Source organism: Atta cephalotes, assembly GCF_000143395.1.
Source record: "Atta cephalotes unplaced genomic scaffold scaffold00048, whole genome shotgun sequence".
In the NCBI taxonomy this organism is placed as follows: Eukaryota; Metazoa; Arthropoda; class Insecta; order Hymenoptera; family Formicidae; genus Atta; species Atta cephalotes.
In genome coordinates, this window is record NW_012130112.1 from 1,608,582 (window position 1) to 1,624,999 (window position 16,418).

The 16,418-nt window shown below is 27.2% G+C and overlaps 2 protein-coding genes across 2 annotated transcripts in view; both read right to left on the reverse strand.

The window, feature by feature from the left end:
- Window positions 1–308: 308 nt before the first annotated feature.
- LOC105622734 (protein FAM192A) lies at window positions 309–1,962 on the reverse strand. Its single transcript, XM_012204147.1, has 5 exons — window positions 1,866–1,962; window positions 1,597–1,695; window positions 999–1,218; window positions 748–815; window positions 309–664 (listed from the first exon to the last, which is right to left on the reverse strand). The coding sequence occupies exons 1-5, from the start codon at window positions 1,960–1,962 to the stop codon at window positions 309–311; spliced, it is 840 nt and encodes a 279-aa protein (XP_012059537.1).
- A 3,358-nt stretch (window positions 1,963–5,320) lies between these two features.
- Window positions 5,321–16,418, reverse strand: part of LOC105622735 (long-chain fatty acid transport protein 4) — a 15,632-nt gene continuing 4,534 nt past the window's right edge. Inside the window, exons 2-12 of the mRNA XM_012204148.1 lie at window positions 13,869–14,338; window positions 10,085–10,235; window positions 9,097–9,334; window positions 8,652–8,886; window positions 8,125–8,326; window positions 7,638–7,830; window positions 7,245–7,385; window positions 6,550–6,687; window positions 6,144–6,301; window positions 5,802–5,955; window positions 5,321–5,475 (exon numbers count right to left, since the gene is read on the reverse strand). Of these exons, the coding sequence (XP_012059538.1) occupies window positions 5,321–5,475; window positions 5,802–5,955; window positions 6,144–6,301; window positions 6,550–6,687; window positions 7,245–7,385; window positions 7,638–7,830; window positions 8,125–8,326; window positions 8,652–8,886; window positions 9,097–9,334; window positions 10,085–10,235; window positions 13,869–14,338 (2,235 nt within the window). The remainder of the gene's footprint in view (window positions 5,476–5,801; window positions 5,956–6,143; window positions 6,302–6,549; window positions 6,688–7,244; window positions 7,386–7,637; window positions 7,831–8,124; window positions 8,327–8,651; window positions 8,887–9,096; window positions 9,335–10,084; window positions 10,236–13,868; window positions 14,339–16,418) is intronic.

Sequence of the window (16,418 nt, forward strand, 5' to 3'; positions counted from 1 at the left end):
TACTACTCTCTCTCTCTCTCTCTCTCTCTCTCTCTCTCTCTCTCTCTCTCTCTCTCTCTCTCTCTCTCTCTCTAAATTTAAGGAAAAAATTCTAGCAAATAGACAAAAATTAGACAAGTATGTTCTCGCTGTAATAGAAAATATGTATGTATCCAAATGCAGCGTGTTTCGAATATAATCAATTGAGGCATAATGATAATTTTCTTTCTTCTATATTCACAAATATTATCTTGTCATACAGACATACATACATACATACATACACTCGTACAGACACGTGCATATACATATGTATTTAGAGATATCATTCAGCTCTTTTCCTCCTTATCTTTCAATGATTTTATTTTTCGACCTAACATATCATAAATGGTAGGATTTGGTTCTGTTTCCTGATCTGTATCAGAACTACAATCACTGTCACTAGAGTTATTATATGTTCCAAGACCAGGTAATATACCGATACATTTGAGTCCGCTATGTATGTAATTTGTATTTACTTGATTTGGTATAGCCTTATCGTTTTGTTTATCTGTTTCAGGACTAGAAAGAAAAGAATCCGCACGTGCAGCTGGCTCACAAGATGTATGTGGCTCTTTCTTTTTGCTAGTATCAGTATTATCTTTGGAAGGAGACAATTTTCTTTTTATTCCTTTAAGTACTTCTTCTGCATGAATAAACAATTAAATAATAAATATAATTATATAGAATATTGTTCAACTTTTTCATAAAATATTTTTAAAACTTTACCTTGTTTTTGTTTGTCAGGTCGTTTCAATACGACGCCTGCGGGTAATTTTAACTGTGAAGTGCGACTACTAAAACATAATTAAAATAGAATAATTTTATTATATTATTAAATATATTTCAGAAGTGATCTCTGGACTTAAATTTTATATTCAATATTACAGCTTTCAAAATAGAGAATCACTGTGATGTTATATTATAATGAGACAAACATATTATTATATAGTCATATTATATTTTAATTTGCCTCTTACCTTCCACAGGCAGCATTTTTATTGCTAACAGGTGGGTTCTTCAATTCTTGCTTTAATTTTTCATTTAATTTCTGTTCTTGAAGAGAAGCAACTGCAGCTTTAAAATCGCGCATTTCTTTTTCTTCCTCAAGATTCTTTTTACGTTCTTCTTCCATCTTAGTTCTATCAACCAAGTCCAAAAATTCTACTTCATCATCATCCAATCCTTTGATCATATTTTCTAGAAAAATATATATGTATATATCAAAATGTTTTTCAAATATCATTTTAAATGTCAACAATAGAATTGAACATTAGAAATAGTTATAGTTAAAAATACTGATATTTCTATAATGTTTGACATAATTTTCATTCATTTTAAATCATTAGCACAAATATTATTAATTTATATACATAGCAAAAAAAGGACAGGACAAATTTAAAAAAAACGTATAAAGAAAAAGATTATTAATTCCATTATTTATCTCTTCAATATTAAAATAAGATAAATCAATTTACTATATTAGGGATCACACATACATGCATATACACAAATCAAAATATTGAATTTGTTATAGATCCATAATTCAAGTAAAATCAATTTCACTTTTTTACTTACTTAATTTATGAGCTTCTTCATACTCTATGTCTCTTTTATTTTTCTGTTCCTGCAATCTCTCATACAAGGATCTAGGATCATAAGATTCCTCTGGAGCCTCTATAAATCGTTAGATAAACGAGACACTTATCAGTTATTATTCATAAATACTCACAATCGATGAATTTACTTTAATAAATGTCATAATACAATGCCTAATCCTCAATTTGAATACAATCCCGTAGGAGTGGCTGTATAAATATGTATATAGACAGAACACTAAAGCTAACCTATAGGCTGATCGGCAGTCCGTACGCGTTCCCATTCCTCCTGTCGCATTCGCCGTTGTTCGGCGATTTCGGCTTCCGAGATGAAACCCGAGCTCATTTTCACTGTTTGTAAATAATGTCTTGATGAAAAACAATCCACAGCACTAGCAAATGTTTCTTTCCAATACGTCTCGATAAATTGAGTGAAACCAGAGCGAAACCTGAGAGAAGCTATGCCGGCCTTTTTCCTATTACCATCGAAATTGTCCGTACACTACCGCCAGTACATCCATTTTCAGTTTGAGAACTACGTGATTACATACATTTTCTGACACTATTGATAAAATCGTATTGTCAAAAATAGATGTGGTTCGTCTCTATACTAAATCCTCAGGACAGAAAGATGTCGACTATCCATAGAAGAGATAGTTTAATAGGTCCTCGAACGAAAAAATTTTAAATTCGCATCTTCTACATATATAAATAAAAGTTGTTGAATTTTGAGGGTTAAAAGAAACTTTTTCTGATTAAATATTTTACCCAGCAAACGAGAATGGATTAAAATGAATTGAAATGGATTCAAATTTTCAGAAATATTGATTCACGAATATTAAAATGAATGCTTTTAAATTCTGAATGCATTTTTATTTTATAGAAATTGCATAGAGCATATCTCTATGCCTTTCAATCTAAAAATAATATTAGCTTTTTCTGCACACAAACATAATTGTGAATACTGTTTATATTTAAATAATTCAAAATTTTGAATAGGAAATGCAGTTTTTCAATCCAATTGCATCCAATTGAATCTAATTGAATCCAATTGAATTCAATTAAATCCAAAAAAAAAGTATTCGCTATTTAAAATACGCTTTCGGATAGAAAAAAAATTTCAATCCATTTTAATCCATTCTCGTTTGCTGAATTCCGGGTATCTTTTATTCTTGTTCTTCATCGAATGTTGAACAAGGAAAAGGTACTCGAAGTTGATAGAGTCGAGTTTTGGAACGCGTCTAACTATTGAAATAATAACGAATATTACGAATAAGTATAATATATTCTTTCTAATATAGTAAATAATATATTCCTTATATTTTTAATATTCTTTCAGCAAACGAGAATGGATTAAAATGGAATTGGATTCAGTTGGATTCAATTAGATTCAATTGGATGCAATTGGATTGAAAAACTGCAACATTTCCTTTTGAATTGAACAGTATTCATAATTTTGTGCACAAAAAAAGCTAATATTATTTTTAGATTGAAAAGCATAGAGATATGCTCTATCCAATTCCTATAAATGAATAAAAATGCATTTAGGATTGAAAAGCATTCATTTTAACATTTCGTGAATCTGAAAATCTAAATCCATTTCAAGTCATTTCAATCCATTCTCGTTTGCTGGAAAGTTATGTTTCTTTATGCTAAATTTTTAGAAAATTATTTTCATCCTGGAGAATTATTCTTCGTCGCTTTTCGTGAAGTCTATTCGCGAAGTCTAGTTTATTAGTGTCTCTTCAGGGATTTTTGTACAGAATCGGAATAAATCCCAAATTTTCTCGTCTATAGTTACTGGAAGTAATAATTTTGTCAATGAATCAATGACAATTGCTATGTATTTTAAAGTCAAGTTGCAAAATTAATTCAGTGATATATTTTAGCATATAATTTTCGTCACTTTCTTTGTTTTATTAAATGTTCTCCCATTAGTAATAATAATGTTAATAATATTACTGTCTTAATTTAACAATAGGAATTTAATATTATGTGATTAATATTATGTGATTAATATTAATATATAATAATTATTGTTTAAATCCAAATTATTAAGTAAATAAGTTTTATACACAAAATTTGCTTATTTTTTGATGATCGCTGTAACAAAAATATGATTACGAATGTGTATATTCATTTTCTAATTGTTATTTTTAAAATCATTTTTAGGTATTGGACATCCCGCAATTGCAGAATATTATTAATTATTAATTTATATGTTTATATACTTTTCTATGATAAAATACATGCAGATATTATGAGATTATACAAATTTTAATCTTTATCGATTTAGATAATTTTTACCAAAATACTTCATATTTTTTTAACAATATTATTATATGTGAATATTACATGAATTTAATTAAAAATGTATGTGTAAACAAAAAATTCGAGATAAGTCGAATGGATACTCTTATATTAGGGATATTAATCCATTAAAAATCCCTCCTATGAATACTCGACACGCTTCTATCCTGAGGATTTAGTACAGAGACAAACTACATTTACTTTCAACGATACGATTTTATCGATGGTGTCAGAAAATGTATGTATTCATGTAGTTTCCAAACTAAAAATGAATGTACTGATGCTATTGGCGGTAATGTACGGGCGATTTCAATGGAATAGAAAAAAAAACGGCATGGCCTTTCTCTTTAGTACGAACAATTTGCGAACACAACGAACTCTAGATGGCTAAAATCATTCAAAATGCTTGAAAGATAAAGTCAAATATTTAAATTATTAGATTAATTATTAAAATCTATAATTGTTACACGCGCCCATAGATATGTAATAATCAGTGTAAAACTAATGATATCTATGATGCCATTTTAAAAAATATGTAAAATTCATTAAGTATTTTATATTTTTTAATTATCTATTAAAAAATGTTTATGCTAGTCTTTTATAAATTGAATATTTTAATTTTAAAAAAATACAATATATTTATCACATATTTCTTGCAAACTTTTTGGAATAAACAAACTATCATTTATATAAGAAAAATTCATTATATTTTCAACTCTTTTATAAAACAATACAAATATTAACATGAATCACATAAAATTAAAAATATTATAGTCTAGACATAACTAAAAAGTTAAATGAACGTGAAACATTAAAAAAATACTATGGTAAAACACTAAGAAGATTGTCATAATTTATAAAATGAGAATTAAGTGATATTTAACACTTATATAAATAAAAATATAAAATTAAAATATTTCTGGATAAAAATATTTTGTTAATTATTAACTATATATTTAAATAAGATTTATTTGTATGAACAATTTTAACTTTTTAGCTTTACATCCAGATATTATAATATTTTATACCTTTTTATATATTATATTTTATCTTAACTGCTTCTAATTAAATTCTAAATTTTTAACATCCACCTCTTATCATATTTAAAATAGATCCCTTCAATTTCTATGAATATATTATCACCATACAGTATCTGCAAATTCAATAAGCAGAAGAAAACTTGATGGAAGTACGACTATTTGTAAATAATAACCCACTGAAAATAAATTGATGCAAATTCCGCTTGAGTGCTGGGATATAGGATATCGTAATCTTTACTTTTCAAGTTAATCAGGTCTCTGAGATTTATTCGTAATAATTGTCTATGTATACCTAATGCCTTGTAAAATATATCATTGTATTATGTAATTTGTATTTGTTCAGAAAATATCTAATTAAAACTTGATTTTTCCTTGTTGAATTTGATCATAAACTTCTAATGTTAATAACTGATAACCGAGCTTTGCATTTAAATAATATAGTTTGTCTTGAACTTTGTATGGATTATATCCTTCCTCCTGGAGATCTTTCTTTTTCAGTTTAAATGTTCCTGCAAATCGTGAATAGTTTTTTAATGTAACTTATTATTAGTTCAATATATTAACATATTCGCTTCATATATTTCGAAAGTGCATACAAAATTAAGTGCACTTCGTAATTTAGCTATTCTCTAATTTCTCTCTTAATATATACTATTTATTTTATATTAGCTAATAATATTCAATGCTTATTTTCAATACTTACACTCATATTTAATACATATTTCATAAGCATATTTTTTGAAACACATATTGTAATTTCATTAATTAAAGTTTGCACAACTTATAGACTGCAAAAATATCGAGTATATTTATACATCTATATAAAAACATATACCTGTAAGATCAATTTTTGTCAAAATTCTGACAAATTGCGGCCTAGCGTAAGCAGGTAATTGTTCTTTGATGTCGACAGTTACTTTATTTATATCCAATGTTTCATCTGCATCGTAAATTGCTGCCATTCCTGCTTTGCCTTCAGTACCTTTAATCTGTCGATAATCATTAATATCTTATCTACTATTAAATTATATTTATACATTGTAATATTGTAACTCTAACGTTAATTCAGTTTATTAAGATTTTTTTGTATCAACATGCTAATATAACATTATAAATATACACAAATAATTTTTCTTACAAAAAACTATTTGAAAAACGAAAATGAAATAATTATTACCTCCACACCGTATACTATGCAATCTCGATAATTAATAAAATTACTAATAATGGCTTCAATTTCGGAAGTCGATACATTTTCTCCTTTCCATCTAAATGTATCTCCTGTTCTGTCCTTGAAATATAAATAGCCCCATTCATCAGCAACAAGAATATCCCCTAAATAAAATTACAATCAAATTCACAAAATTGTTTAACTCAATTTTAACAAATATAATTTTAACAAATTCTGTATTATAAATATAATTGAACATCTCGTAAAACATGTACGAATGACTTTCTTCTTTTGTTAAACAATCTAAATTAATATTGTAGAAATATGTTTGAAATAATTATATTCCAAATAGTTACAAGTTAGGGTTTTAATCTATTTAATAAATAATAGATGTTAAATTTTTTATACATACCTGATAAAAAGGCAGAGTCGCCTTTTGTAAAAATATTATGAATCACTTTTTTCTCAGATGCTTTTTGGTCCACGTATCCTAAAAATGCCCTGGTTGGATTATTTGGCAAGATCTTTCCAATAAACGCACCAGGTTCATCTATTAAATGAAAGATTTAATTTATATTAACGATTAAGTTTTAAAATATTAGAAAAAATAACGCGAGCAATTATATTGATTGACAAAATTCTTATCTTATTCTGAAGTCAAGAAAAGATTACTCTTCTATTTTAAAATTGCATGTAATAATAATACTAAAATGTTAGATATCAAATAAAATTAGATTAAATATCTCATTTTTCCACTTAATATTTATTATAAAATAATCTGAAGATTGAGTGAGAGAGAGAGAGAGAGAGAGAGAAAGAGAGAGAGAGAGAGAGAGCACACACATCATCCGCTTTGATTATTCCCGATTTTTAAACAACCTCAATTCTCTAATTTTAAATATATTTGTTGTTGAAACACAATATTATAATCTTACTGATTAAAATTCATATAGTATATTTTACATGATTTTAAATGGCAAAAATATCAATTGTATATATTATTAATTGTATATATTATGTATGTAAATATATCTATGTGATGCATTTTCGTCAGAATTTTAAATATTAATCAATATTAAATTAATCAATCATGTCCAGTCAGCTCACTTGGTTCACAGATTTGACACAATCCTTTAGAATTACGTATAGGTTCTCCATCCTCATCTACTTTAATCAGAGATACGGGATATGCTGATGGAATAATTCTTGAAAAAAAACCTATTGCTCCCATTTTGTTGTCAATGTTCACTGAAAATATTTTTTTAAAACGCTTCTATAATTCTACCTTTTTTAAGACTCATATATTATAAAAATAACAAATTAATTAATGCTCAACATTATGACTTAATAAAATCTAATAAAAATTGTTTTGTTCATATTGAAACAATGTTGAATAACATCAAGTATGAATTGATATTAATTGATACAATTATATTCATATAATATTTTATGTATACTTATGTAAAAAACAAAATATTAAACTAAGTATTTTGTACTTACTGACATTAGCATTGCCTTCAGTTGCACCATAAAATTCTAACACTTGTGGAATTTTGAATCGTTGTACAAATTCGTCCCATATCTGCGGTCTTAATCCATTGCCGAAAATTAATCTAATATTATGTTCCTGATCCTCTTTTTTAGATGGAACTGCCAGAATATATCGACACATTTCCCCTATATATTGACTAACCTAATATTTTCCAAAATTTTATCTAAGATATAAATGATATAACTTATGCAACTTATTAATGATATGTACTTATTAATAATATGCACTTATGATATAACTTATGCAACTTCAGTCTCATTAATATGTAATAAAAATCAAAGCAAAAAGAGAGTAATACAATTCATTTCATCAAATAAAAATATAAAGAATATCTATTAATTTTGCGTTAAGCTGTGTAGAATAAATTATCAAAAACTGTCTCATCTAACATTTAATAATAAGATTGACAAACAATTAAACTTAAAAGAAACTTACAGTGCATTTATATTTAATACAGTCAGCAAAATATGCGCTAGCACTAAATTTCTTCCTAATCACTGTCGTATGTCCGTGTATTAAGGCTAATCCCACAGCCATTATTCCACCCGCTGTATGATATAAAGGCAAAGGTGTATATATTCTATCAGACTTACGCAAAGTTCCCATATAATGTAATGAACTCGTGATAAAGATATATCTATAAAAAATATATATGATATATATTATCTGTTTCATTCTCTGTAAAACTATCATTTTATTTTTTAATTTTGAAAAGATTTTTTTAATTTTTCGGAAATTTTAAAAGCTTTAGAAATTTTCCAAGCTTGCGTGAGTTAAAAAAATTCTTTTAGAAATCTTCATTTTTTTCTTTTCAAAATATTTTCTTAACAAGATTTAAGCTAGCGCTCTCTTCTGTATGCAAAAATTATTTTCCACATAGCCAAAATTCTTTGTGAAATACATCATAAACTCTATAACATTTTTATAGAAAAAAGGCCAAAACTTATGTGTAACATATCTACCTTGAATTTGTAATAACAGCTGCCTTTGGAAGACCTGTAGTACCACTAGTGTAAATGTACAAAAGTTTATCGTGATAACCACTTTTTTCTTGTATTCCTGGTGGTGCAGCCGATGTGTCCAACAACAAGGTATTCAAATCTTTCTCTTTTAATCCAACTGACATTGTATTCGGATGATTTCCGAATCTGTACAATGTTAATTTAGCATCTAATGACGAGGCAATATCTGTCACAGCTGGAATTAGTAGCTTTCATTAGAATTAATAATTATCGAAATATCTGAAAAACTGTTCAAGAAGAATGATTAATGAAAAAAATCAATTCTACATTTAGACGTTATTTTTGTATTCTTCGATTCTAACGTAAAATAGATAATAATTGTAAAGAAGGAAAGAAATAAATTTTATTTCAATATTAGATAATAATTATTGATTAGTATTCTTACCGTCAAAAAACTCGGTGCCATATATAAGCGCTTGACACTTTGCAATACTGATGCAATGCAAGAGACTGCTCTTACGCAAATTGATATTAATCAAAGAAGTTATCACACCGAGTTTATTTAAACCTAACCAAATCGCAATAAATTCCGGTCGATTCTCCAACAATAAAGCAATTGCGTCTCCTTTTTTATAACCATGTGTTTTAAATATCGTCGCAATTTTGTTACTAAAATCTTCTATCTATTTAGAAAGTATTAATAGATGAGTATTCATGTGCAGTCTGTTCTTATCTTACGCTCATTTTATGGTATTCATTAATATGTTTTATAACCAACCTTTTGATAAAAATATACATATTAAATACAGTTTTAAATATAAAAACCGATTATGAATACCGATCAGAATCATATACAATTATATAGTATACTTAATATACTTAAAGTATAGATACTTAAAGTACAGATATGTGACAAAAGACTTTATATCCGAACGAAGCCAGAAAATCAGTTATTAAAAATTAAAATTGACATTGCGAGTGAAACATTACATAGAATATTACAACGAAATGACTATTTAGAAAATTTATGTAATTTGTAAATTCAAATCATATATTCTTAGAAATATAATGTATTTATATATAATTAAAATAATTAACAAATTGTGCTTTGATAAAAATTTATTCGTCGAGTGGAAAAGCGTGGAAAAGAATTAATCGAATTCTTATAAGTTTGCCAATTTTAGAATCATATAAGGCCTCGCTAATTTCGTAATATATATATATTAGGTATGGGAAAAAGTTCGTGGCGTTTTTCCCGTTAGATTTCCCATTAAAAAAATGCCACGAACTTTTTCCTACACCTAATATATATACGTATACTTAAATCTTTTTCTTCTCTTTGGAAGTATCAATTAAATTTAAAGTGTCTTTATTGAATGAAATATAGTTTATGAATAAAAATAGTGTCCTTTTTCTGTAAAACTAAGTGCTACCTGTTGAAAAGTCCATTCTTGATCTTCAAATATAAAGCAGATTTTATTAGGATGACGTTTGACTTGTTGTCTAAATATATCGGCGACGTTTCTGTTTTTTCTTCCGTGACAGTGTGCTGACTGCAATATTCTAATATATCCTACAAGTCCTCTGGAAAAAAGTGAAAAGTGCTCAAGAAAAATAAGTTCCACAATTGAAATATTCATTCTTGTAATCAAGAGAATATATTCTATTTAAGATATGCTATTTAGTCTATTGCTTAAGAATAACTTTTAAAGTTTATATGTTAATAATGTTTGAAATGAAAAAGCAATATATCCACTGAAAGAGTTTAATTATTTTATATCAAATTTTATTTAGATATAAAAGACGATATAAATTTGAGATATTTATAATGCCTGTATTATTTTATTTGATATGTTGCATTATATTTATTCTATAATTCTTGATTGACTCAATAATAAATTCTCAATAATAAATTTATAAAACATGCATAGTATTTTTGTCGATATGGACGATTACATTGAATGGCCAACTAAGAAATTCCGTTACATGTTCTCGAGGTCAAGAAAAGAGGATGCTACGTTCACTTAGCAATACTGCAGAAAAACAGCAAGTTATAAGAGGCAGAAAAAAATATTCCTCATTTTATTTTATTGTAATGAATAGGATTAAGGCTAATGAGAAAGTCAGCGCGAAAATATATACGTATAAATATTTCTTAAATAACCCGCTAGCGGTTATCTAATAAAGAGATTTGTGTTATATTCACATTGTTTTGTACAACAATTATATTTTATCCAATTTCTTTGTAACTTTCATTAGCCTTAATCTTATTGTTATTTATTATTTTAAAGTTTATTATTTTAAAGTTTGAGAGTCTGATTTAAATTATTATTTGTTATTATATTATTGTACTTTCCAAGCATACGTTCATGAAACAAATCCTTTTTGTTTTCACTCTTAAATCCTTTACATTAGTCTCATGCTTTGGCATGTCTACATATATATTTATTTCCTAATAATACATCTAATAATATTGCTATCTTATTAAAATAATGTGAATTGATAATTTAAATAATTAGACCATAACCAATTTTCTTTAAATTTTCATATTGTAAATTGCGAAAGGCATTGAATAGTTTTGATCATGGCCATGACCGAAACCTAGATTTCAATCACGGCCACGATAGTTTTGATCATGACCATGACAATCAAATCTATAATCATGGTCATGCTTATATAGTCACGGTCATAAATTAGAACTACAATGAAAAAAATGTATGTTCAAAGATTCAAATCACTGCAAACACACGAAAACATATTTCTCTGTTGATATGTTTCTCCAGAATGAAATGAGACGAAAATAAAATACACATTATATTATAAACTTTTTATTTTTATAATTTTTTGAGATTTTTTATCATTAAAGCTCAATAAACTTTTCTATGAGATCCCAAGCAGGATAGGTCATTATGATATCAAAATCATTCCAAAATAATCATTAAAAGTCATTTTTCAATCATTTCCGATTTATTTTAATGTTATTTTGACATTATCGTGACTTATTGTTCTGCTTGAGATTAAGAATTCATTGAAAATTTAATCGTTATGAAATATTAACATATTGTACATGATAAATAAAAAGAAAAAGAAAACGTCACATTTTTTTTCTTTCCATTTCTTATGGACACTGTTATAAAATAAACATCTTGAAAAAGTAAGTATCTCGTTATTTCTATAAAAATACTAATAATACATGTCTCATAGATGAAAGAAAAATTATAGTATGCAAATAAATAATGTTAAACAATATTAAACAACGTTTATTTAATAGAATATTTTAAAAAGAAACTAGACAAGTTTTTTTTTATTTATTGTATTATGACAATTATGTTTTATGTACGTGGGTCGTTTGATAAGTTTGGTAAATCTCTATGAAATGTCATCAAATGGATTGTAGCGCCATTACATGGAAATTTATCAAACTTATCAAACGACCCACGTATTTATAAGAATATTAAACACACAATTCTATGATTATATTTATTAAATGTATCCGTGTTTATACATGCAAATTCTTGTTATATTCATATCAAAGTTTACAAAATAACTTGTGCGTAAATAAACTAATTAAACTTTAATTGATTTGAAAGCAAAAATACAAATGTAATTATCATAACATTTGAGACTATAAATAGTACATGATCTCTGCTTCAATTTCTCAGCTGTCTTTTTTACATATACAAAAAAATGAAGTAAAAAAATACAAGGAAATAAACTTTTTACTCTTTTTTACTAGACTTCGTCTAACCGCGCTTTACTTTTCGATTTAGTTCTACTCTGTTATTTTCTTACTTTAATTTTTAATATGCCTTGTATATTTAGTTTCCGGTGAAAGTTAGAGATAGAGAGCATTTTATGACACCGATAATTTTTCGCGCGTATCTTCTATTCCACTATAACATAATGTTTAAAAAATTAATAAAAATCCATAATATACTCATAAGATAAAATTACTTCTAATAACTTCTATTTATATTTACGTAAAAGAAAAAATGCCTTCCATTTTAAATCTATAAATAAATATGTTTTTCTTTAATGTAATTCTTTAAAAATGTAAATTTCTATAATAATAACTGTAAACTTTTTTTATGAATCACCTATATATACATTTTATCTATGTATACCTTCTATAATACATTTTAAACAATTCTGTGAGCAAAGAAAAAATATATTACAATTTATCGTTAATAAATTTATAGTCAAATAAATTTATAATTAAATTATAATAAAAAAAGAACTATTACAAAAAACAAAAATAAAATATTTTTATATTATATTCTTTGTTTACGTATTCACAAAATTTACATATGCGATTCGCTTTGTCTTCAAATTGATTACTAATACTCATTTCCATCAACATAAATTAATTTTAATTTCTAATTTATTCTTCATTTCAACGAAGAGTGAATTAAATTAAGATTAAAGCTAAAATGTACATTGATAGAAACGAACATAAGTCATATATACATCCGATTGAATTGTGCGTAAATCAGAAATTGTTAATGACATTCATCTTATTCCCAGACGAAGTTTAATAATAAAATTTTGTGTGAAATTAGCTCCCTCATATATTTTATAAAAAAAAGGAATATAAAAACAAAAACAAAGCTGCTCAGTCTAGTTAAATTCAATTATTATATTTGCGCAAATTCTTAAGGACTTTTGAAAACTATGGAAACGGTGAAAAAAAATCTATATATAATAATGTATTGTAAAAATCAATTTAATAAACGTACAGCACAAATATTTTATATCTTGTGTACATTAAGGGATGTCGAAATATAAGGCAATTTGAAAACAGAAGGTTACGCCAATGTCCAATTCCTGTATGTTTACTAAAGCTACGTAGTATGAGAAGGAAATTCACTGGGTTTTTTATTTTTCCTTATTTTTATCACATCTCCAATAGCGTGGCCTTCGATAAGATTATTTAACGTGAATCTTAACGATTAATGTCATTGTAAGCAAGATTTATTGTTATGTACAATTATAAAAATTACAAGGCTGTAATCTTTGATACATTGATTAACATTATATAAATAAATCTTTATTCTATAGAACGTATATTACAACTAAATGATATAATTAAAGTTGAATAGACTCTCATTTTTAATGATGCGTGATAAATTCTTTATACAACAGACTTAAACAACAAACAACTAATCAACAATTGGAAAAACAAGTACAATAGTAAAATAGAAATTTTTCTTGACTCACTTGCAATCCCGTGATATTGTCTTCAGAGCAACATAGAACCATCTCATGCGGCCACCGGCGACAAAGTAGGCAACAGAGATTACTATGAGCAATTGCACGAGATAAATCGGACCCATGTAGATGACTATTACGGCCAGTGCTCCAATCGCGGCTACCAGCAGCAACATAATGAGAGTGAGACGTCGCAGAAATCGGCCAATCGTTCTCCAACGACTTGTACTCGCGTTGAGATCTCTTTCTGATCTCAATGCTGCGCTCGCGCTGGCACGTGTTGTCTGGGTGTCCTGGTGCGTACCTGATGGTGCATTCGCTATGTGTCCCACTCCGGACGTTGCCCTCGAGACATCACATCTATTGGCGCTGTTCTCATGTAGTGGTGTCGGCGCCGATGCCAACGCCGAAACCGACGTGGACGTCGACGCCGACACCGGGGATGTCCCTACAAACCGGGTCTCGCCGCGCTCGATATCCTGCAATATGATCTTTGTGAATTCCAAAAGTAATTACATGAAAAAAAACGGCAAAGACTTCATCTAACAATTTCCTTTCAACTATTGAGTTTCAAACAGAATGCCCTTGGGAGCAACAAACACAAATTGACACAAGAGACATCATTCTATCCTTGTTCAATAATCAGTAAGAAACAAAGACAGAATGATTCTTGTCTTGATTTGTGCTTCTGCTAGAACTCTTTTATATGACCTTTCAACTTGCAAGTCATTCACATGATAATGTGAATTTATCAAGTTGTATAGTTTTCTATAACATAACACATAGAATGAAATTAGTGGAACAAAACTAATAATTATGCAGTCAAATACATAAGACTGATGTGAAATTTTTTTTATCCCTTTATTATTTTTTTTTATCCTTTTATATATTTTTGTAACATTAGCAAACAAGAGTTGACATCTTATCTCTATAATATAATTAAGTCTTTGATTATCGAGGTAGATTACGAAAAATTTGAGACTTGTAAAAAAACAGGTCAAATATTTTTCTTTCCACTTTGGTTTGAAATATTCTCAGCTTCATGTATTTTCAAGTTTTCCAGTCGTTGACTGACTAGAACACACTGTAGGGTTTCTAACTTAGCCGACTACTTTCTAACAATTTAGTTTCTCCTATCACTGTATTTTTAGCAGAATATGACCTAGTTCGGCTAAAATAATCTGATTTTACACATTGATATTGTACTATTATCTACCTGTTACTTTCCTTTATAAAAATGCTAAACTGCAATCCAATAGATAATTAATATCTATCGCCTTTCAAATTTAAAAAGTGTGCGAATTATATATTTTAAAAGATATAATTATGTGTGTATATACCGTGTACGGATTTGAGTATCTCAAGTTCTCACATTTCTTTTTGTACGTAGATCTTTTCCTTTGTCGAAATTTTAATCGAGTATCATTTTTTTTCGTTACAAATACATAAATACTATTTTAATATTTCGCTTCTAATTAAGAAACTATGTTTTTAATCTTCGATATTTGGACACAGCTTTGTAACAAGGTCCGAATGTCAAAATAAGATATATGGCACCATCTAACGTAGCTTGCTAGAAGCTGATTGCAAATTTTCGTTAGCGTTCTCGCTATCGATAAGTTCATGTATTCTGCATCATTAACGCTTGTCACTTTTTTAACACTGTTCAATTAAGAGCATTTCCAGATCGAAACAAATCGTACTGAATTATTCCGTGCGTCGCATGCTATACTTACTACAAAAATAGAACCATATTTCCACGCAGCATGTGTCTTAAACGGAGCTAGCACGCATTTTTGCAAAATTCTTTTAAATCGCGTGTTTGCCGCGCATGAAATACGTCACACTCGAATCGCCATCGAGAATGTTGCTGCCTTCACGATATTAAGTTACTTGACGATTGACATATTCGCACGAATGTATAAAAGATTACTTGAAGGCTTTGTATAATTGGAGGACAGTTTGTAGCAGATTTCACCTAACAGAAACCTCCAGGTCTCCATATTCCGTACTATAATCAATAATACGATGATACTGCTATCTCGTGGTGAAAAACAGTATTTTTTAAATAATGATTAATAATAGGATTTGATTTTGATTCATATTCTAACATATGCATGTATGTATGTACCTTGGTATGTACTTAGTATTGCACTTTTTTGTTTTTGTAAAAATACGTTCCCTTAAATAATTATTATATTACTCTGTGAAAAAAACTATACTTGATTTAATTTTGAAAAAGTATATATCGATTAAGTGAAACGTCCACATGTATATAAAAGTAATTAAATATTAATTCAATATTTAATAATAATATATCATAGATATTTGAAATTTAAGTATATTTAATACATCAAAATAGAAATATACAATATTATCAAATTCTATAACTTATGATTTTATCGTTTTATTATTATATATATAATATAAATTATATATATATATATATATATATATATAAATTTAATTATCAAATAAAATTTTAATTTTAACTTTTTCTATCGTAACAATTATTAACTATTTCCTAGTTTTCTAGGATTTTATTCATTTTATTTATTT